The sequence below is a fragment of the Megalops cyprinoides genome, chromosome 20 (assembly GCF_013368585.1).
Source record: "Megalops cyprinoides isolate fMegCyp1 chromosome 20, fMegCyp1.pri, whole genome shotgun sequence".
NCBI lineage: Eukaryota > Metazoa > Chordata > Actinopteri > Elopiformes > Megalopidae > Megalops > Megalops cyprinoides.
The window spans coordinates 2,448,665-2,472,441 of record NC_050602.1 but is presented as its reverse complement, the minus strand read 5'-3'; the positions used below and the strand labels follow the sequence as shown (position 1 = coordinate 2,472,441).

The following is a 23,777-nucleotide window of genomic DNA, read 5'->3' as shown; positions in this document are numbered from 1 at the left end:
AAATAACGGGGAATGATGAGAGACATACGAAAGACTGCATGTCCAACTTCTCTATCTATTGCTTTAAAGGTGACAGTTGCCTTGCTCTGCTATGCCACTGTGTCATTCCAGCACTCTGTACAGTGTACGCTGGTTTCCACCCGGTTGTCTGCTCTGTGTGTCACATGGGCTGGGCCCAGTAGCGGAGCGAGCGGGAGGGGGAGGGGGGGGGGGGGGGGGGGGGGGGGCGGGGGGCAGAGGATGCGGCTGCCGCAGGCCCACGGTTCTGCCCCGTAACAAAGGGGCCCACCTTGGGCCCAATCTGCCTGACTGAACATGCATTTTGTTGTTTAGTTTAATATTTTGAATAAAGTTTGTTTGTGTGTCTTGATTGCCGCAAAAAGTCAGACTGAGGTCGTAATGGTTTCGACTGAGCTCTAGCTAAGTTTCTCGCCGCGATATTTATTTTGAATGAGCAGAGACACAATAAAGTAACAGAAAAGTTTATTATTATTATTTCCAGTACCCTTGTGTAAGTGTAGGCTACAAACAGAAAAATTACGCCCTCTGTTCGAGTCCCAAAGTAGGAACTAGGCGATCGCCGGCTGTCTTATTTCCCATCGCCGTCACTGCAGACGGAGCCGCGGTATTTAAAAATGGTCCACGAGAAATAGCACACCTCATCGTAATCCGCATTTCTCTCCGTTCCGCCCTTCCGTCTTCGTAAGTTTCCCCTTGGATCTGTCTTGCATCTCCATACAGCCTATAATAGAGGTTATGCATTGACGGGTTTCCTGACATTTATATGTAGCCTACCTGATTTCGACGCCGGGGAAATACACATAGCAAAGCCTGAAGGCATACAAAAGCCGGGACATTCTAAAACGCTTAACGTGGCATAATGTTCCAAAACTGCGATCAATGATCACCAATTTTCTCTCGGACATCTCTTGTCAGAAACACTTCCTCCTGTCAAAAAATCAAAACCGAAATCCTAGGAGTATGGTTGTTATCTCACGTTAAGCGCTTTCCTCTCAATTGACGCCCATTATAAGGAAAACGCTTAACGTGGCTTAATGTCCCAAAACAGCGATCAATGATCACCAAATTTGTCTGACATCTCACATGTCATAAACACTATCTCCTATCAAAAAAGCTAAACTCGCCATTGACGTCCATTATAAGGAAAACGCTTTGTAGCTTAATTTTCCAAACAGCGATCAACTAACAAAAAAGCAAAACTGAGAGGACAGCGCTTAACGCAACGTCGGCCTAACTACCATATTCCTTGGATTTTAGTTTAGCTTTTGTTGGTCATCACTGATCGCTGTTTTGGAACATTAAGCCATGCTAAGTCGTCTCACGTTAAGCGTTTTAGAATGTCCGCAAAAGCTTGGTCGTACTTCAAGGCGGGATTTGTTCACGAAGTTAAAGTGACGAAGACACTAATGGATATTCTGGTTGAATGTGGACAGGTTTGTAAAAATATTTTTATTTTATTACAGCTTTTATTTGGAAAGCTGTAAGATACACATTTCGGTGCCTGGATTCCAGCTGTTTCTGCAAATTGAAGGGATCCATTTGCATCTCTTTTCTTTAGCTTTCGACAGTCTGTAAAAAGGTAGCTCCGATTTCTTGTTGAATCTATTTGTATAGTCAATCGCACAACAGCTCTCTCCCATTTTAGATGCGTTTTTTGTTTTCGCGGCATTCAAGCTGAACACTAACGTTGCCACTCAGTAAGTCTTTCTGCCACTCAGTGGTTTTAACCCGCAGTGACTCCGCCTACTCAGACGTCACGTGAATAACCTCTATTAGATGTATAAGGGCCCACTACAGGTCCTCGCCCCCTCTGCGATGAGCCATCGGCTCCGCCACTGGCTGGGCCCACGTGCAAACTGACATTTTAAGGCATTCCTGGTTCTTATTGGCTCATACATGGTCCCACCTTCCTTACACCTCAAACTTATTAAACAGGGGTCCCCAACCTACCGGCTGCTTGCAGTGTTTTCAACTGCAGATTTTTTAAATTATTAAAATACCATAGTTTTTTCTGGCCCCATCTTGTTTGACCTGTGCTTGACCATTGTGCATTGTCTTAGAGACTTGCATAAGTTTAAATTGGTTATAATAAGAATGTTGCAGCTAGAGTCCCAGATACACAGACAGTGGCCTGCATGTTCATTCATACCATCATGCTCATAAACAGCTATGAGGTCACTGAGGTCCAGACCTTGCTCATTTTTTTAGAGCTAAAAATAAAATTTGAAGCTAAATACAACTGGATAAAAAAATCAGTGGTTGAGAACTTCTCCTCTGAGACGAGTGCATGCTTAATTCAGTTTAGAATTGATATTTAGTGTCTGCTGTGTGTGAGGGTTGTGAGAGAGGGCGCGAGCGCAGCCCCTTGCATCATCAGCACTTCCACTGACAGCAGCAATTGGAATTTACACACATTGGCAGCAGCAGGTGGCTTGTGTGTGAACTGGCAGCATACCATTCAGTAAGACAAAGCAATGATCATTATGCCAGTATCTGTAAGAAATGTTCAAAACAGTAACATGGTACAGCGTCTGGAGTAAAGGCAGTTGTATGGAACATGTTAATTATGCATACTCTGGCTATGATGGAGGCTAGGCTATTTCTTTCATATTCGTAGGCTAGCTAACGTTTCACACAACTCCATTGTTTAAAAAACAGCTTATGTATGCAACAGTATCAATAATAGTACGCCTACAAATCATTTCAAAGCCAAATTTGGAAATTAATATAAGTGTATAATGATGTTAGCTTGTAAAGGTGTTACTCTCAAACATTTTCTTTTATTTTTATAGCTAGCTAAGGTTTCTATGTATGTAATGTTCATATGTGTAATTTTGACAAAACCTAAATCCCCCCAACCTCACTATTTTTCAAACCCTGGTTACAGCCATGCATACCATTGGTAGACTGTCCTGCATTGAAATGGAAGTTCTTGAGTTTTTTCTTATTTTTGTGTAAATAAACAGTTTATGCCACCAAAACTGGACAAAGTACACAGCACATGCAAGTACATGTTTCCAAGTAATTGTATGCTCTATTGGATGTCGTATGAGGTGAAAAACACAATTGAAAATCTGTAAACAGTGCATAGAGCAGTGTAGTAATCTGGCTCTGTGACCCTACACACATACCTAGACCCTGCATTTATCTCCACATCTGTTTGTGTAGAGCTTGCATGTTTTCCCTGTAACCATGGATGTTTGTCCCAGGTGTTCTTATTTCCTCCTGCAATCCAATGCACACGCCTGGCAGGTGGGCTCTGACTCATTCACACAGAGGTCTCTAACTCAATATATTACATTTACTTGGCATACAGTCTTATCTAGAGTGAGTTACACAGTATACAATTTCTACATTACCCATTTGCAGTTGATATTTACTGAGGCAATTCAGGTTAAGTACCTTGCCTAAAGGTACAATGGCAGTGCCCCAGTAGGGAATGTAACTGGCTACAGCCAAACCCTGTTTCTTACCAGTTTTCTACTCTGCTGGCTCACCTTGATCCCCTGCAGAACAATGTGGTGTTTGACAATAGACAGGATACAAGTGAAGTTTCAGCCTTTCATACCATTAATCTGTTCAGTCTAATCTTGCATATTAATTTAATTCATGCAGTCAACTAACCTGCTTTTCATGTGCACTTAACATGAAATTGTTTTATTTACAATTGGTTTTGAGATTTGGAAGATGGACCTGATTTCATGACATGTGACCTCCTTGTGCTACGTAAGATACAAGTGAGAACAAAGGAATTAGCTGCTGGATGGATCATCTTTACTAAAACTGTGAGAAAAGTCAGATTCAGGACTGTTATCCCTTATTGTCTCTCACTGTTGTCCATAGGCTGCAAAATGCTACAAGCCTGCACCATGAGGAGTAACTGTGCTACACTTGAGCCCAATTAAGCAATACTTTGGAAAGTTGTGTAAAATTGATGTCTTGTAGTCATTTTGGAAGTGACTGGGCACAACAAAGGATCAACAGCTAAAGCAAAACGTGTGGCTCAGTCTAGAGACAACACCTTATAAGTTAAACAAATGTTAGATGGATGTGTCCAAGTTATGAAAAACTGAGTGGAGAAAATAATGCGATTTGTGGGGTGTTTCCCTCAATCTCTCACAGAAAATTAATTTTGCACACACCTGCTGTCTATGACCCATGAGTGTGAAAAATCTGAACAAAATCAGATGAACAGTAACACTGGAGGAAAGAATAAAAGGAACACCAAATAGGAGGCTTCCAGGCATTCTGGCTTGAAAAGCCTAATAATTGAAGTTGAAAAATGTGCTGTATCTGCCTCAAATGTAATTCCTCTATGTGTGAGTGGGTGTAGGGCTGAAGAACAGCACTGTGGGTAAAAAGTAGGGTCTACTTGTTTACAACAGAGGTGGAAGAAAAGCAAATAATAAGTGGAGGGAATTGTGTTCCTGTATTGAGATAAATTAGCTTTATTGTATTTTTTTTTTTGTCTTTATCTATTGTGCTGAGCTTAAATGGAAATCCCCAGGAGAGAAAGCAATTATTCAAGTTGTGCACATCAAATCAAGTTTGATTTCTAAGAGTTCACTAGCGCGATTATGTCACCAATTAATTTAAAAGGAGAAATAGTTTGGTTTATTTTTCCTGTTGCGTTCACCATAGTTGTCATGGTTACAACCCAGCATAGCGGTAAAATACTTCCCCCTTCAGTGTCTTAATGAAAGATGTCATGTAATTTGTACTACAGAGCAGAGCTTCTCTGAAGTTAAGATGAATTAACATCTTCTAAGTTGCGAAAGGTGATCATAAAATTAATTTGTATGTCAAAAGCCATTTCTGTGCAAACGTTGGTGAGATTCCATTAAGATCTCTCCCATGGATTCAAATACTGAGCTGAGAGTAGAGTATCATATTTAAAAATACCAGACAATCTCATTCTAATAAAAAAGGTCATGATAGGCTAAGACGCTCTGACACAAAAATATAATGATTCTTACCCGCTCCTGGTACTTTTCAATTTCAATCTTTCATTCCAAAGGGTAACTAAAAAGTAAATTGTTGCACAGTGTAGGTTTTGCACTAAAGGGGTTAGCACAACAACCGAAGATGAAAAAGATGAAAAGAAACGTCTCGGAAACCTGTCAGTTGCATATATATATGTATATATATATATGCATGGAATTTAATGACACGCGCTAACCTGGGTTCTCTTTCATGCCCACCTTTTCTCTACGACATCTCAGCGTGCGCGCCCCTAGATAGGGACTGCCGTAAACGTCTTCAGCTGCACGGTTTCAGCGGGAATAATTATCAAGAGTAGATGAAAAATATTATCATGGGGTGGCGCAGGTTTTCCAAGAGATCCCTTTGCACAAACCTGTTCTGTTGGATGCTGCTTAATGACGCTCTGTGCCGCTCTAAAATTAACTAGCCGCGACTGTAATAGAGTGACGCCAAACTTCGAATAATATTTTAATAATTCTTTTTGAGGGAGAGTAAATGAAGCATTATTAATATGTGTTTGTGCAGCTGCGGTGTCTTGTTAGCATGCGGTGGCTTGCATCTATAATTGGGCGAGAGCACCGTAAACTTTCCGCTGTGCAGACAATACTTTGCCTTGTTTTAAAAAGGAGGAATTTAAGTCATGAGTGAACTGTGCAATAACTTCTACTGTCTTTGTTACTTTCATGTTGTGTTATAATGGAGTAATATGGCAGTACTACTGATGGTGGTGAATATATGGCCAGTATGTATTGTCATTTTCAGCTTTAAATACATTTATTAGAAGCTGTCAGTAAAGGATTCTCAGCTATTTTATAATGCCAAGGAAATCACAAAGAAAGTTGTGGTCATTATTTACACAATGTGTGTATACCTAATGCCGTCATGGAATGCAATGGCAGTGACTATTCTGTTATTCGGACTGCTCACTGAAATGGCATAAGTCTGTTTGCCAATGCATTTCAAAGAGCATCAGTATATTCCTTTGTTTGGTAAATTAAAATAATACAAGAGATCTGTAAAACCAGAACAAACTGAGTTGATGAGTTCCTGCTGTGTCCTTGTATCCTTCCCCAGCATAGTCATATTGGATGACCACATTGTCATTGAGTCCACCAGTCAAATGAGGCCCTGAGAATGCTTTGAAGGCCTTGATTGCACCTCCTGGCTGATTAACCTTAAGGATATGAGGTGTGTTGTGCTTTGCAGCTATTCCCCTCTGAAGCAGCAATATTTGTCAACATATTATGAAACCTAAATTATAAAAGTGTATATTTTACTGTATATGTACATATGTGTATATAGCAGGTACAGTTATATACAGTAACATGAAGCATTACAAGAGTGACACTTTCATAAGCACAACATAATAGTTTCATAAATACGAAATAAATACGTGGAAAACTTGTGCCGTCTAACATACACTGTCAAAAGTTATGCCATACCACCACTGATATCATAAGAAAATCCACTACACTCTGATTTGGCATGTTATGGGCATTTAAATTATTAATGACAATTGGCAAGTGTTAATGAATGTTTATGTTGTGTTATGCAGTCCATAAGAAGGAGAGGAGGAGGAGTCCATAGGAACCCTTCATAGAAAGTGGCACCTCTATTTTCAACACTGGTTTACAAGTGGCAGATAACATGCATGTAATCATTCACGCATATATACATTCTAAATGTAATTTAGTTATGATGATAGAGAAACTGTTGAAGATTGCATTTGCAAAACATTCATTCATTTTAGCTAATTTTAGCTTTGCATATTTGTGCAGTATGGCAAGGCCTTGGTTTGTGCTAGGTTTAGCAGCCTTGCAGTGTTGTCTCAAATGCTTAGTTCACACTTCCAAGGCTTATATCACAACAGCTCAGGGAGACATCAAAGAGCAATGAATTGACTGGGGGAGATGTCTTAATGCAAATAAACCTGCAGTAAATGTCAAAACATTCTCCCAACTTTGCATGCCCATTCTTTTTTTGATTATCTCTGATCTTTACCTCCCTCTTATTAGATACATCGTTTTCATTTGTGCTGCATGTTTGAAAATACATTTGAAAATTTCCATGGGATAGTGCATCTTGGTAAGACATGCTTTTTGGGCTTGAGCTGCGTGAACAAGAGGTATGGGTCAGCCCAAAAGTACAGAGGGTGGGATACTGTGCTGTCAGAGTTGCCGTCTTTCTGCATCTGAAACCAAAGCGTTGACACACTGCAGTCATGAAAGATACAATGTTATGAATTACAAAGAGAAAAAATGTACCAGTGTGCTGGAAAAATTCTGAATCTGACTTTCTCAGTTTGGCTGTCTAATCACTATCCAATTCAACTGGCTTGCTGAGTCCCTTCCTTGTCACCTACCTGAAGTGTGGTGAGAGTTAGCTGCAAAATGGCTGCCATGCATCACCCAGGTTGGTGCTGCACATTGATGATGGTTGAGATGAAACCTCCCCTCTATCCCCCTTTGCAGTAAAGAGTTTTGAGATTCATTAAATGCATTAAAGGCACCGATTGAATGAAGTCATTAACTTCATTCTTGGGACCTACAGCTTGGTGGACACAGCTAGGATTGTAATTGTAGGGCATGGGCAGTTTATGTAGAGAGGTCCATTGTCTCTTCCAGCCTGTTGTGGATGGTGACCTTACCCCTATGTATATGACAATGGTACAATCAGTGCTCCATGTCAGAAGCTCAGTTTGGATGGAATGTGTCTGTAATCGGACGTGGATATGAAGTCTACTGTTTCATTCCTTACTTGAGCTGAATTACACACCCTCACAAAGATTACATTGGTGTGTTTACCTGAAACATTTTCTGTGGGTGCTTATAGTACTGAGAATGTGGGAAGGAATCCATCACAAAGGATGACATCATTGCCTCATCAGAGCTCCATTCACATGATGTTTGTCAGCTGTGCACCAGTGGTTTCAGCACTTGCAAGTTCCAGCCCACATCACAATAAGGGCTGTGTGAAACATTTGGCTTCCATTACATGACAGTGCATGAGCATGGTAATACCAGGAGTTACCCCTTTCTTGAGGTGAGAGGTGAGTCTCTTGCCTCTTCATCTGATGTTGTTCTGGTTCTTTCTCCTCTGTTCTCTTTAAATTGTACATTATCAAAATCTGTTTTTTTTTCAACATGACGTGAATTTAGCACCACTGTCTTCAGGGTTTTTTTTTCTATTTTCCAAAAGGTGTGCTTGTTAAGCAACTGATTTAAATTAAATTACACGGAATTAAATGTGGAATATAGAAATAGATATTAAAGTGGTTTATTATTACTTCGTATTAATTTTAAGTTTAATAAATCAATGTTACTTACAATTCTATTCTGGTCTTTAACAACATGCTATAAAGAGTGTGATAGAGAAAATCAACATTAACATTTGTTCATTGTAGCAAATGAGGTTCCAGCTGTATCAACTTTGCATCAAGAAGGTATGCTTTATATATTTGGGATGAAATTCTGGTCAGGAATCTTTCATGAATTCAATTTGATTTATTTATTTATTTGCTCTTTTTACCGTAGATCACTTTGAGCTGCGCTCTATGTGTGAAAAGTATGCTACAAATAAAGATTATTATTGTTATTATACAAGTTATGGTTCTGTAGTGAGAATTTGTCAATATTAAAAGATTACTTAAGTATATTGCCTGCATCAGTGAACTTGTTCACAACCTTTATCTTGCTGACTCTAAAATGTCACCAGAAATCAGCTGTTAATCTTTGCCTCTATTTTCAGAAAGGCTATTAGCCAGTCTGTATCTGGTGGCAGAAAATCCACAAAGCCTCATACTTTTCCTTATACAAATAGACTGCTCTTTTATTTAAGCCAATTAGTCTGGAAGAAAGGTGTTCAGACCAAAAGTATTTCAGTAATTGCATTTATAAATTATGTGCCCTGAAGGCTTTTTTATAACAATGAGGCTAAGATTCAGGTTCTTTGGTATACTGCCTTTGTGAAATTGTATTATTGTGTTTTTGACCACCACTTAACGATGGTTACATAGATTCAACCAATTCATCTGTAATACATACAGCCAAAAGGGATGTTTATTTATAGTTTATCTTGTTTAGCTCTGATCAGAAAACCACTAAATGACTGCAGTTTGGTGTCAGAAAAAACCACCATACCTCTGAGCAATATGAGCACTACTCAAAAAGGATCAACCACAACAAGCAGCCACTTGTAGAATGAGACAGACGAGTACGACGAAAGTGCGTGCAAGTCGTAAGGATCTCCTACTACTCAAGCAGGTGAAATGAGCCTGTGTTTTCAAATAAAGTGCACCAGTGCAGTTGAGAGACGCAGCAGATGTGTCATGGTGCAGCTGGGCGGGTCATTGGAACGTGAAGATGAGTTTACTGGTGATAATCCTCCATCTGCAACAGGTGTTGTTTGTAGACCTTGACGAGGTGTGGGTACCTGACGACACATCTGGAGACAGATGGAACAGGGCACTGAGTGGGGGGACAGCCTCGACCTTGCAGCATAGAAAATAGGCTGTGGAGCCAAACAATTATGAGGTCTCTAATACCCCTAATATCTTTGGCAGAACTGGAAACCAAATTATTAAATGGCTGCACAAGATACAAATACCAAGATACACACGCACACACACACAATATCACACTATGTAAATAGGATGTGAATCTACTGAGCTTTACACTGTGCAAGAATGGCTTTGCAAAAATGTGATATTTCAAAGAAATATTAAAGTAGACAGATATATGAATGTGCTATGTTACATCAAGTCATTGTAAAAGGCAGCCACCAAAACTACCAATCTAGATTTCTGTGTAGATGTTCACTTGTGTTTTTAAATGGAACAAGGTGACTGTCCTTTGAATGTGCAGTAAAAAACCTTGCCTGGTTTAGAACATTTCTTTGCACCAGCATCTAAACAACACTTCATAAATAACAAATATAATTAGATCTTACAAAAATTGTAGATTCTGTGAACCTATAGTTTATAAAAATATCAACCAGATCTAACACATGAGAGGCATCAGATACATCACCAATACGTTACTGTGTGGGGAGGTGTGCATGAATTCTTCAGTACAGATCTTCCAGGTAGATCCACATATTGCTCAATGTAAAGCTGTAATATGTTCTAACGTTTGATTTTGTTTTCGCTACTTTTCCTAGAACAGATATATTGAACATTAAATTTGTATTTAAGAAACTTAATTGTGTTTTCTCCCTTTTTTCTGAATAGTGCCTCACTATATAATTAAAAGACTACAATAAGGTTTAGATTTGATCAGTGGAATGATTTTCCTGAATTTCAGTAAAGGTAATGTATGAATATCATCGACTCTCTTTAATTTACAGCAAAAGTCCTTACTGAATTATAGTAATTAATTATGAAAAATGAACTTAACAGAAAGAGACTGAGATTCAAACTAAGTGTTCGGTAACTCAGCTTGCAAATATTAATATTAATATAAAGAAAACATATACAATAAAAAGGTGTCAAGCTAGAAAATTTTCAGATCAAATATAGTTAAAAAAAAACATTCAGTGTTAACGCAAGTAATCATCTGTCATATCCCTCTGTAATTTCCATCATTACACTTTTAATGGTAATTTTAAGTCATATTTTTAAAAGCTGCAATATTGGGGGAAATGATCATTTCCCCTGTGCCTTCGTAATTTCCCTAATTGTGAGTATATGGTTTTCACATTTCCCCAGAAATAGTAAAACTCATGAATGCTACTGTACTTCCAGTAATCTCATGGGCTGTGTGGCCTGTTAGCTCAGTACTATGAATTTATTCATTAGGCTGATGCACATTTAACTGAAGCCTTACAATATCTGCAAAGTACAAAGTTGCCACCTTTATGTTTCATGCAGGGTATCGCAGGGCACTGGTGTTAAGAAACAAACTTCAATTGAATATTTATTTTGCAGTCCAACAGTAAAGAGCGCATCGATCAGAAACAGTTACTGTACATCTTAGGAAACGCTAACAAAAGTGCATGCAGATTGGGAAATCTACTTTCTTTTTTTCTATAGTGCAGCCAGATGGCAACGCAACACACTGACTCGGCAGTCCTCTTGATCTGCTTTCTTCTGGTGGGCATTCTGCCACTCAGCATCAAGGTGGCTATGTCTTTTTTTCAACACAGTGTAAGTGACAAAGACACTTTTTTCAGCAGTCAGATGGAGCAGTATATGTGTGTCTTTGTACAGGTGTTCGCAGCAGAGAGGGAGCATGACGTGGGAGTTTGGGAAGTGGACATATAAACAAAGGATTGTGAATTTGAATCCCAAATAGGACACTGCCTTTTTCCTTTTGAGTGAAGTGCTCAACCTGAATTGTTTTATGACATATCCACCTCTGTAAAAGGACAACATGAAACATGTGAGCTGTGGATAGAGATATCTGCTAAGTACCAAATACCTAAATGTCAGGATAACATTGTGCCATTTCACTGAATAATTGTCATTTTGTAGTACAGTTGCCCGTTTCTTGCTGCCAGGTTGCTCTGGTTAATACTTATGAATTAGAAAAAACTATTTTCGAAGGTGTGAACTTCATGTCTTTCATTCCAACACAAAGGCAAGTCTTGTTTTGTGGTGATATCAGCTCAGATACATTGGTTTCTCCTCCGTGGATGGGTTCAAACATTCAGGAAACATTTGTAATGTTGTTTTTTTGTACAGTTTTTTGGCTCAGAGTTAGAGTGTTTATCTTATCCTAACATCGTCTTTGTCTTCGATGGTGAGGAACTCCGATCATAGTTTCCCCCCTTCTTTTAACACTTTAGGGGATTTTCAAACGTCGGGAAGTGTAGCTGTAATGCCCCAAGAATTGTTCTCCCTGAAAGAAATCATAGAGTAAGAATTTATTAAACTACAGAGCAACCTGGCTTTAAGTGGTCTGCATTTATTCCTACTTTAATGAATGATATGTATCTGTATGCTTTCCAGTAATTATTCAAGTGCTATTAAATTTAGCCATATTCATGCACTAAAAAGCAACCATTTGTATTTTGAAATAGACTACAGGGTTTATGCGCAAATCCATGGGGCATTACTTTTGAATGATAAACAGTATGGAAATTACAGAAAATTAAGCAAAAAGGGAAGCAAAAATGTTGCGAAAAAAACTATGCATCTTAACTGTAATTATGCCACTGAAAATTAATGTTTTAAAAATGCCTTGGGCTTTTAAGTAATACTTGACAGCAACTCAATCACATTGTAAACATAATGAAATAAAACTCATTTAAAGCAAGGTATTTTGTTCACACAAATTTAATAAGATTCGTAACAACCATTTGGTCCATAAATATTTAAGAGGAAATAGTTTCTGTACACCATCTTTATCAAGAAACGAAGAAACATGGACAGTCTTAATTGGACACACTGTACTATAAACACAAAGATCAATATATAAGATTTTCAGATTAATCAGCTATGTCTGAGAGAGTCCACAAGTTGTTTTTTGTTCCATGGCTGTCTTGTACCATTAAAAAGGTCTTCAGATAAGATGTAACAGTACAAAATTGGGGAGGCATTAAGCCAGTTAACAAACAACACATGTCCTGATTTTCACGAACCTTCTCCCAAGCTATAGCATAAGGCACATTATAGAAACTGAGATAGGTATCTACTTCATAAAGTAGATCTATAGTACCATGTTGTTCTTCAAAAGAACAAATTTTGACGCTTGCAATGAAGTGGTCTTAACCTCAGCAAGGACCAGAGGAGACAAGTTCTGTCTGTTCAGTGGTAAGTGTCCATGAGGAAAAATGGAGTGTGATGGTGAAAAAAAAGTTATGAAGGTGAATGTCTTTTTTTAATAACTGAAAGGAAGATTTTTCCAGCTCTCTCAGGTCTTGAACCATTTTGTTACCTCTGCAACTTCTAATAAACTCTTTGTTATTGTACTAATGCCCTGAACAACATGATAGTAATGCACATTCAACAAGGCAGTGGACTGTCAAATGTAATTGAGCAAATGTTAAACTGAGTTAAAGTTTCTAAGTCTTAACTGTCAACATTTGTTTTAGGTAATGGTGCCAAAAGGTTCGACAAAAGTGCAGTTTTCTTGAGCCAATCATCTTAAATGTGCCAAACCACCTCCCATACAAGACCCCCCCCCCCCCCCCCCGCGCCATTAGAAGAATGCTTGCTCAGCAACATGCTTTGATGTTTCAGCTGAACCAAATCTGTTATGAGAGCAAGTATCGCTTGTTGAACAATTACCACTGCACAGAGTAGTCTTTTGGCTTCTTGTTACAGTTGAGCTGTATGTCTTTTAACAAAAAGCATACTGAGGTTAGCTTCCACCTGGCATTTGAGATTAACATTTGGAATGCCTAACTGAAATTTTGGTTATATTCATTAGTGAAATAAAATAACTTGGCTACTGGTGAAGGTTATGTCATTTTGCACCCCTTGTAATTATGTGCTACAATATATTTTTATATATCGACACAGAAATGTAGGCAATGACTTAATTTTCTTCAAGTTTTAAGTGTCTATCTGAAAATCCAATCCAAGAAAGATACACATTTATGTACTCAAATTATTTGTTGATTTCTAGTTCACCAGTTTATATTAAAAAAATTTCATCTGAAAATATTAAATGTTTTAGTGCATTCAGAGACCTCATTTGTGGGCACAAGAGAACTACATACTAAATAACTTCTTATTGTGAATAATAATAATAACGATAATAATAATAATAATAATAATAATAGTTATAACTAGAATAATAATTTTCATCTGATTTTGAAAATAACACATTTTATATTTTAATCTTTTTTCAGAAGCCAGAGTGGAAGTCCTGGTTCTTTTCACCCTTTCTCTATAGCGTCATACCTTCATGTCTCATTCGTTTGTTCCTCCAAAATTTGTCTCTGGTCGTTGGAAAAAAGTCTCAAAAAATCAAGCAAAACAAAGAGTGTTAGAAGAGGTTTGTTAAGGTGCTGTGCGGAGGACTCCCAGATTCGTGACTGTCCAGACTAGAGGTGACAGAGGCCGTGACGGCGATAGAGGGATTGGTCAGTTCTGATAGTGCGGTGGTGGAGCCTGGGGGGGTGACTGCACTGCCGTCAGATGAGGGCGCGGGGAGGGGCGCACCTTCAGCCTTATCGACGCCCCCGCTCTCCTGTCGCAAAATGTTCCTTCTGAATTTGGCTCTTGCATTTTGGAACCAGACCTGCAAACCAATCCCAGTGGCTTTACTTTGGTAGGTCTCTGGACCCTTGATTTCTTTATCTTTAAATGCAATGTCTTTACTTGCAATTACTACTGCAGTCCTATTGAGCAAATGGATAAATCATACAAACAGCGTAAAAAATGGTTCTGAGAGGGTGCTGTGCATTTGGACATGGATCTGTGCAGAGATGTTTCTGTCTAAAGAAACATTTCTTTTGAATCAGATGGTTCTTTATGGTTTTAGCTGGCATGGTGTGCAATTGATTCAAGGAAAGGCTGTGTAACAGTTATTTCTTCGCATGGTGCTTCATAAAAGCTATGATGTCAGAGTTCTGTACTGACTTCATATGACACGGTTGGCCCCCAAAAGGGGTTCCACTTGAGAGAGAATTACAGAAGTCTTCTTTAAATACTATACAGAACTCTTTTTTAATACAAGAAATTAATCCCGGCAAAGTGGTCTCAAACAATAATGGTAATTATTTTGATACTAATCATCTGTAATTTAGCTGCCAGGAAGTAAGAACCAAACTGAAAAGAAGACCAACTGGGAGCAGAAAGTTGCATGAATTTAACTGAAACCTTACAATAGTGTTCTTTAATGTAAATGTGTGGAAAACCATTTACTCTATTTGCTCTTTTCAGGCCATCTCCTTTTTGTCTATTTCAAAAAACAATTGTAACAACGTACAGCGCACCCCCATCCTTTTGGCTCTGAATGACACACTGACATTCCAGAGACAAACCGGAGCCACATGGTGTCTGACATGCACCACCCTTCCTCGGGGCTGTCAATCCTAAACCATCCAAACCACTCCTGATGTCAAAAAATAATAAACTAGAATTAATTAATTAACTAATCAATTAAGTGAAGATGCAAACGTTACAAAATCATACAGGATGGAGGTTATGAGGACAAAAAGGCTTTTAAAGATGTAAGGAATGAGTACTGACCTGCAGGACGCGCTTGGTCAGGCCCGTCTTCTGGGCCAGCTGCTTCAGGTCCTTGGCATCAGGGTTGTGGTTGATGGCAAAGTATGACTTCATGGTGCGGAGCTGGTTGTGCTTGAAGGACGTCCGCATACGTTTGGTCTTCTGGGTGGTGGCATACGCTTGCTGATCCCGGTCGAGGTGGTCAGCGTCGTTCTCATTGCAACCTGGGTGCACACAAGGAGGGGGGTGTTAAAGTTCATTAAAATCGCCCAGTATCTATAAAAGGAAATGAACGAAAATTCCAGATGAAGGGTCAGTTGAGGGTGACTGACGAGTGGTCTGTCCCCCCGTTAGCTGTGTCATGTGCAGTCTGCATGTACCTCATAATGATGAAACCATCAAAGAAATTATGGATGCATTGAACATGGATGCCTAAAATGCCTAGAACATGGAGACCTCAGACTCAGGTGCCCTTTTTGCTGTCCTTAATTCAAGTGTATCCTCTTCTCTTTTCTTTTGCATGCATTATCACATTTATGGTAGCTGGAATTAATGAAATATGTGTACAAAACAATCAGCCACAAAAACTGTAACATGATGAAATCTGACGAAACAACAGAATGAAAATGTGTCTCTCGAAGTTGGCGGCTCATTGCACTATGGTTAGGCAGAATAGCGGCCTTGAACATATTTCCTTGCTTCATCTTAACTGCTTAACTGGAAGGCACTTTGTCCTGAACTTTGGTAGATGAATATGTTACTTCTTTTCCATCTCATGTCAAAAATGATCCCATCACCCGTGGCTGAAATTAAAGATCATCATGGTAAGACTAAATCTGGTCCCTGAATTCTATCTCTGCAGGTTAGGAGATTCAGTACATCAGAGTCAGTCTTGCATTCTCAGATATTTACAAGGAATATAGAGGCAATTACAAAAAACCCCGCTGATTGCAGAAACAGATGCATATAAAAACTTTTGGCAAAAATACTGTCAGAAATATTAGTGAACTTGTGTGAGACATTACCTAACTCTTAAAGCCAAATCATTAGACCTATGAAATTTACTTTAATGTGCATTTCATTGCAGCTCTTTCAGTTTGTTCTTCCAGAGTGAATGGCTTACCCTAAGTCCTCAGTTACAAACATGGAGGAATTCAGAAAGGATTCCTTCCACCCTCAGTTTTATCTATTCTGACAATGGATTTAAGGCAGCGTCAGCTTTTGTCACAGCTTGCAGAGCAGTTGTTGTTTCGTTCAGAGTAAATACACAAAAACATCTACAGTGTAGTGTGAAAAAGAACCAAACGAAAACAAATATTTTTGTTAATTCATTATTGATAATGAAGTCCAAGTAGTTCAGCGGCTGTTTTGAATGACACCCTTATTCACTCTGCTCAGATCATTTCTCCTGCTATGCAGTTGTTTGTAAGATTCTTGGAGAGCTTCATTATTTGGTGTTAAATACTAGTGGGACTGACTACCATGAACACTAAAGCCATATGAACAGTCAAAAAGGATCATTGGAGGGGTAGCCTATGTGTTGCGGTGCTGTTGTCTCAAAAACGATTTTTGTTTTTACCATTTTGGTCATATCGACCGTACGCCTAATTAGGTAGGGATAGTTTACTCTTCAACGTCGGGACTCTGTGGGGCGGGATTTGTCTCCAAAACGAATAACCTACATGTTTAAGTTATCAAATCAAGAAAAAAGAACACCCAAAATCAATACAGTGTAGACTGGGTGGAGTCAAGAAACATGTTCATGTTCAACATGTGATGCATGTTCACTTGTACGGCTTGAAATGATATTATATCTTCTATAAGATCTTATCAAAATAAGGACATTGTACCACCGCTCAGTCATGATCACTACTTTCCGTCTACGAGTTATTTTGCGTTATCGCGAATTTTGATAAATGCTTCAATTCCTGCTTAAAGGTGTTGCTCGAAATGGCCGACAATCGACCGTAATGCTTAAACCGAACCTAGTTATTATTATTATTATTATTATTATTATTGTTGTTGTTGTTTTGTTATAATGTTGTTGAATCAACATTTTAAATATTAAGAAATGTGCGTTGAGATACGGTGTGTTTTTTACTGACTACAGGGCGACTATTGCTTGTACAGTATGTTTATCGCGCGTCTGTGGATTATTTGGAAGCACTGCTTGCAATCTTTGCAGGTCAAAGCCCAAAAGCCCAACTGGCAATTCCCGTTTCTTTGTTGATCCATGCTGAAAGCAAAACAATTAATTAATTCCGCGGTTAGGCCTATATTTATCATTCTACCGTTGTCTACTTTTACTTTCACGCAATAACGAATTCCCCTACATCAGTAAGAGATCCGGCAAAAACAATGCACGTGCCGGATTCCCCTAAATCTGATTTGTGTCATGAAACCGCTTTTCGTCCTTTTTTGGAAAGGTCTGTTGTGCGACAGACCTTTCCAACCCCCCCCCCCCCCCCCCCCCCGTTGTTATAGTATGTAAACTAGAGCGACATGCGACATGTTGTTTCGTGTCAGAGATCAAAATAAATGGTTGGAAAAATAAACGTTTTTGACTGCGTGTTGTAAACAAGATTCCTTGTCAAAAAGGCAAACATAAATAATTCATAAAGCAGAACACATTCATGTATAGTTTAAAGTCACTCCGTTTACATTTGTCTGTACATTTGTTTGTTGTTGACTGCAGTGAAAATGATAGCCTACTGCCGTGTTTCCCTATTGATTTATATTTTTGTATTTTATAAAGTTCTATGGTTATCACAAAGGAACATCAAAAGGTAATTTAGCTTATTGTAAAAAGCTAGGGAAAGGGAAAAAATGTCTGTTGCGATTTCTCGTAGTTTCTTATATTAATATTTCCTAGCTAACTGAAAAACGTTCAATGCCCTATTATAAAAAAGGCATGGAAAATAAAATGGATCAGCAATGTCACAAATTAGGTTTGGTCAACTAAAAGGGACATTTTTACGCAAGGCTAAAGCGCTGCTTTACAACTCCCGCGCTGATCTGCTGCGCCCAGTGCCATCAGTCTGTTCATGACAACGGTGTTGACCTTCTAATGATGATTAAAAACTGGTTGGCAGCCAGGAATTCCGACGTCAGTTTCAATTAACACAGAACAATTAACACGCAGATTACCCTTATTTCCCTCGATTCCTGAGAACTGCAGGAAACTGGCAAACAAAGCCCAACTTTTTCAACCAAATGACAATTGTGAACACGGCAGAAAGAAACAAACGATACTGGCTTGGATTATACAATCCAATTGTGAAATACTGAAAGCAAGCAAATATGAAACAAACATCACAATATCATAATTATTGCGGTAGTGTTCATGCTGAGACGACATATAATAGGTCATTTTTGTACGTGTAAAGCACTAAGTCGATATATAAACCAAAAAGCTATTTTAATTTTGAGGAAACGAAGAATTTACTTAAGCGAATGTATAACTAGACCTATTAAAATATTCACCTGTAATATTAACATACTTTAAATAATTAGCGTGGATGAAGAACGTGCCAAATGTTTTGAACGGGTGAAACTCAGTAAAAGGACAGTAAGACAGTAATTCAGACAATAATGTATGAAATGCGTATACATTTAAGCTTTGGGAACTGTCTGACGACCAAAATATGCTTCCCTCAGTTTATTTTCAGTCTAAGACAGGTCCTCCGTATAGCCTATACAGACAATTAGGCTAATGAAGCGTGATTGGCATTCTGCTATGGGTAAGTGACACCATGCAAATGAAAAGATTGTTTAAGTCATTCCTCACATCTCGAAAAAGCAGAACAGGCTATTTAGTTGTTGTCCTGGGATTTTTTTTACATTGAAATATAGTGAATAGGCTATATTTTATAGGCCGAGTGAAGTAATACATCCATTACATAGTAGTTGCTGTCGCTTTTTGTCCATCGGAAAAGAACGTGGAACATCACATAAACCACATTATACCGCTCTGATGGTCTGCTCACCTGAGTTGTAACTCCCTATGTCAACCCCCATAGCTGGGCTCTTTCTCTTCCGCGGCCTTCCTTTCTGAACCGTGCCGGTGCCGTTGAAGAAAGGCAGTGCCAATCCCCCGCCTTTGGCAGCGATCTCCGTGTAGTTTAGCTGGGGGTGGTATTCTCCTTGCAGAAGGCTTTCGAAGTGGACCCTGCAGTACACCAGGTTGTCTTTCATGCCGAAGTGGTCGCCGGTGGTAAGGGTCTTGCCGCACGAGGTACAAGTGAAACAGCTCAGGTGGTACACCGACTCCCTCGCGCGCATGACCATTTCCGAGGCCGAGATCCCGAGGTGGCAGCGGGCACATCTCTGCACGGAGAACCTTCTGGAACAAAAAAAATCTTTTAAAATAATACCGCGCAGGGGTCTCGAGTTTCAGCAAATTGTGGTTCGAGAAAAGCTAAAGAGACGTACGGAAGCCGAGAACGGCCGTGCTTGGAATTATTTTTAATATGCCGTTATCTCGAGATCACGAGGTAATTATTTCCTTATCTCGATATAACAAAGTTGGTTTTCTAGGGATAACGAGTTAATTATTTCGTTATCACGAGAAAACAAAAGGTCGTTTCCTCTTATAATGTTTATCAGAGATCAGGAGTGCCATGCCAGTATGCATAGATGGCATCTTGACAACTGTAGCAACTGACTTAAGCTGAAAATATCAGGAGTAGGCCTACCCATTATTGATCAACGCATCAGACTGTAGCCTACTTCAGTCTAACACAGGCAGAAATTGCATTGTGTCTTTCTGTTAGAAATAATATTCAGATCCTCCCCGACAGTCACGACAGCGATCTTGAAGGCTTAAATCAGGTGTGATCAAATCCACTCATCTTCCAGTTCTCCATAATTATCCTGTGATCTGGAGAAAACAAAAGTCGTTTTCTCGTGATAAATTATCTCGTTTTACCTCGAGAAAACGAGCTTTGTTATCTCGAGATAACGAAATAATTAGACCTAACTCGTGATCTCGAAATAACGGCATTTAAAAAAAATAAATAATTGCAAGCGCGGCCGTTCTCGTCTTCCGTAGAGATGGTCAGTATTTCTGTTATTTGTATTTGAAATAATTAGGCATGTTTCAATTATTTTTGAATATTTCGTAATTTGTATTTGACAGGGCTGAAAAAAAGTCAAATGTAATTTGTAACAAGATACTTCAGAGTGGAGTAGTTTTGTATTTTCAATATAGCCTACTCAAAATACTTTCTCCATGATTCAAAAAACATAAAAAAAAATCACGTAAATACATCTTAAAATGAAGAACAATACACTTAGACACTCTCACACACCGTGATTTTGTAAGCCCACACTAGTCACAGTATTTCCGTAATCAAGTCCATCTCCTACAAGTTGGCTTGGATAGTTAACAACATGAAAGAGCTCGACGAACATATAAGACTAGTTAGCCATGGGTAGCCCGCAAGTGTTAGCTAGATATATAATTTATTTCTGGCTACATATTGCATAGTACATGGTGGTTTACATTATAATCTATCAAGCTAGCGATGCTAACAAGCTAGTGACGCTAGCAAGCTGTCTAGGCTGGTGTGTAGCTACTGGTTAGCAAGTTAGCGTGTCAGTTGGGTGCTATGGGAGGTGCGAGATCGGGAGCTTGTTAACCACACAGGTTATGTTCATGATAACCTTATCAAGAGATGTCTGACCATCTAAAGGCAGCTAAATAGGCTACTAATTGAAGTGGCTGGGTCTCAACCGCCATGTCTTTGAATTGGACAGAGAGCAAGTTTCTACATACTGTACAAGACATAGGCTACTATTTTCAGTATATATATTTGTAGGGTTCAAACTCTCACCAGAGCCAAATTCAGAATGCCCAATGTTACAAATGTATTTTCCTGTATTTTGAAAAGACAAAATACATGTATTTTATGTTGATACATTTTCTGGCACCAGTATTTTGTATTTTATTTTGATACATTTATTTGAGGGGTATTTTGTATTTTGTAACAAGATACATTTTGATGTATCTTTGCCCATCTCTGTTTAAGGCGCATGTTGTTCACAAACAACGATCATTACAGGCACTATTTTTAATTCCAAATGGTGCTTTTCCAAATTACCGAACAGATTATCTTTACCCTCAGCAAGAAATTGTTACAGTAATTGTATTTTACAATTTTATTTTATTGTGTTTATTTTGTTTTGTTGTGTTTATTTTATCATAAACACAAAACAATGTTATAATCTGAAATGGGCATATTTTAAAGAAATGTTTAAAACAAACAACAGTCCAATGTCAATTTTGTACGAGAAAATTAAATTGCCCAAGTTTAAAAATATATTAGCTTAGCTCAATTATCTATGCTATAGACATACTCTTTCCAATTTCCAAAACTATATACATTTATTCTTTAAAATGAAACGTTTTGTATTGAGTTAGTCTCGCTGTTACCAGTTGAATATGGTTGAATGGGAACATATGTTAACGGGTAACATGTGTTTTGGTTATGGAAAAGTCTAAACGATGTCTGAAGTTATGATTATTCTGGATTGCTGTACAGTTGCAATCACGAGTGGTGTAGAAATTGTTTTAATTAATTTAACGTATTAAATTTACTCAAATGTAATCCGTTACGCGTGCTACTGAGTGGTCACTTGAACTAGTCTTGCAGGGAATAAATTCTGCCCTGTTTTACTGCCAATAGATAATCATCACAATATTGTGTACGTATATGTGCGGCGCGCGCCGTACTGTCTAAGAAATGCTCTACAAAGAAACTAAGGAATTGTCAGGGTATTTGGTATTTGCTTGGCCTAAAACTTACACGGTCTTACCTGTAGTAATCCTCTTTGCAGTAAATGCTGCCATCCTTGGCGAAACAGGTGAGCTCAGACTCAAGGGCCAGTTTACACTCACAACACTTAAGACATCTAAGGTGCCACTGTTTATCCACGGCCAGCAAGTAGTATCTGTCCGAGATTTTACCGCCACACCCAGCACACAAGGCCGGCTTCTCCTGGTTCATGGAAGGTATGCTCTAGAAAAAAAGAAATTAAAGTATAATACACGGTCACACTTTTATTCTTATGTTCACAGCTATTTTCTATTTTGGGTAAGAAAAGTGCTAATATTCAGTTAGATTTTGGTACCCTTGCGACGGTTATAAAAGTCTTTCTGGGTAATGCACACTATGTATCATTGTCATCCAACGATGTGAAGGCGATAATATTCTCTATCATTGATAGACAACGTAAAATTGTTGTTATTAGCATCACATCACATCAGCATGTATTCTGTCATCACGTTATGGTTTTTATAATAACGTTGCAGATTTTACATTATGACTGTGATCAGGATGGGATGTCCTACCACATCACTTTTTACATTAAACTACGTGTAACCAGATTTAGTTTTTTCTTTTTGATATTAATATGTTAAAAAGAAATCAACAGGAAAAAACATTGTGTGTGATGTGGAAAACACAATCAATTAGGAAAGGCGCGTATACAAAATGTTGATAATGTTTGCTTTGTTTCAATGTTTATATTATATGTGATTTAAATTTATCCAATTACAGCAACCGTTACGTGCCATCGATATTTAGTGGTTTTGGTTTAGACTATTGGAATATTTTGCAAAGAAAATCCACTCGCATTTTTCTGTACGCATTTTGAGTTCATCAAATTGGCAAGAGACACAAGTTTGACTATATCTTTAGTCTAAGGTTAGGTGTTTAGTAGGTTTTTAGTCTGTTAGCTAATTGATCTAATCTGTAGGCCAAACATGGTAGTTATAAATGGAAAGTTCGAAATTGTGAAGGTTGCGCGGTTTCATATTTAACTCAGTGGATCTCAGTGTAAAAGTTTTCCGGTTAAGAAGTAGGATCATATTCTTATTCTTACCATCTCTCTGCCGTTGATATGCATGCTTTTGACTAGTCGAGGCTCTGTTTTAGATCTCCTCTCCATCTCCTGCATGATTCCTTGAATATGATCTCCGGAGATCCCGTGGAAAAGCATGGCTGATGGACGCAAAGTGCAAGTGATCTCTCTTTCCTTGCGCTCTACAACTTCCATATACAGCAACTCAAAGTCTAGATCATCCACACGGATCTGGAGCCAGAGACTCGCGCAGAATCGAGGTTCCACTTCCTTAACAGAGACGGTAGCTGGAAATAACAACACAGACTTTCCACTCCGTATTACTGCCGTGCGAAAGCGTATTGTCCAGTTGATATGTAAGAGCAGACGACTTGATATAATTGCCTAAAGTTGATAATTTTCGTTTTATTATGTCCCCGTATTCGTTTCGGATTCCAAGTGTTCGAGGGTCAGGTCGGGACTGCCTGCATTGGGGAATCGTGTCTTACTTGTAAAGCGAGCCAAAAGCCAACCCCGTTTGGATAATTTGGTAGGAGGAGTTCTCCTTCGCTGTATCGCCACTGATTTCTACTCACCAACAAAGACCTGTCACTCTGCTCACGAACCCCAGTGAGGGGCAGCACGTACACAGATTTGAACGCTTTTTAAAATTCTTCATGTAATTTCAGATTCGTCATTATCACTTAACCGTATCCGCGCGTGAGAAATCCACGGTCGAATAGAAATAATAACCGCTTTAATTCTGCGAAATGTTATAAATCATTTAGATTGACATGAACGTTTTTTTTTTTTT

The 23,777-nt window shown here is 38.6% G+C and overlaps 1 protein-coding gene across 3 annotated transcripts; it reads right to left on the bottom strand.

Annotated features, from left to right (window-relative positions):
• Positions 1 to 10,773: 10,773 nt before the first annotated feature.
• Positions 10,774 to 23,549, bottom strand: LOC118795524 (LIM/homeobox protein Lhx9-like). 3 transcript variants are annotated; one of them, XM_036554071.1, is made up of 6 exons: positions 23,006 to 23,549; positions 21,938 to 22,140; positions 19,108 to 19,463; positions 15,143 to 15,345; positions 13,850 to 14,189; positions 11,789 to 11,840 (listed from the first exon to the last, which is right to left on the bottom strand). In XM_036554071.1, exons 1-5 carry the CDS (start codon positions 23,177 to 23,179, stop codon positions 13,935 to 13,937), a joined length of 1,191 nt encoding a protein of 396 aa, XP_036409964.1. In that variant the 5' UTR covers positions 23,180 to 23,549; the 3' UTR covers positions 11,789 to 11,840; positions 13,850 to 13,934. The 3 variants fall into 3 exon arrangements, with proteins under 3 accessions (XP_036409966.1, XP_036409964.1, XP_036409965.1); XM_036554072.1 differs by having other exon boundaries at positions 19,108 to 19,460; XM_036554073.1 differs by lacking the exon at positions 13,850 to 14,189 and having other exon boundaries at positions 10,774 to 11,840.
• Between the last annotated feature and the right edge of the window lie 228 nt (positions 23,550 to 23,777).

What these genes read in the sequence shown, in the direction of transcription:
- LOC118795524 (XM_036554071.1), bottom strand. Translation starts at nt 23,179, where the DNA reads ATGGAAGTTGTAGAGCGCAAGGAAAGAGAGATCACTTGCACTTTGCGT. An exon ending in ATATCAACGGCAGAGAGATG is followed by an intron (nt 22,141 to 23,005) that starts GTAAGAATAAGA and finishes CTTTTTTTCTAG; the next exon opens with AGCATACCTTCCATGAACCA. An exon ending in TGCAAAGAGGATTACTACAG is followed by an intron (nt 19,464 to 21,937) that starts GTAAGACCGTGT and finishes TTTTTGTTCCAG; the next exon opens with AAGGTTCTCCGTGCAGAGAT.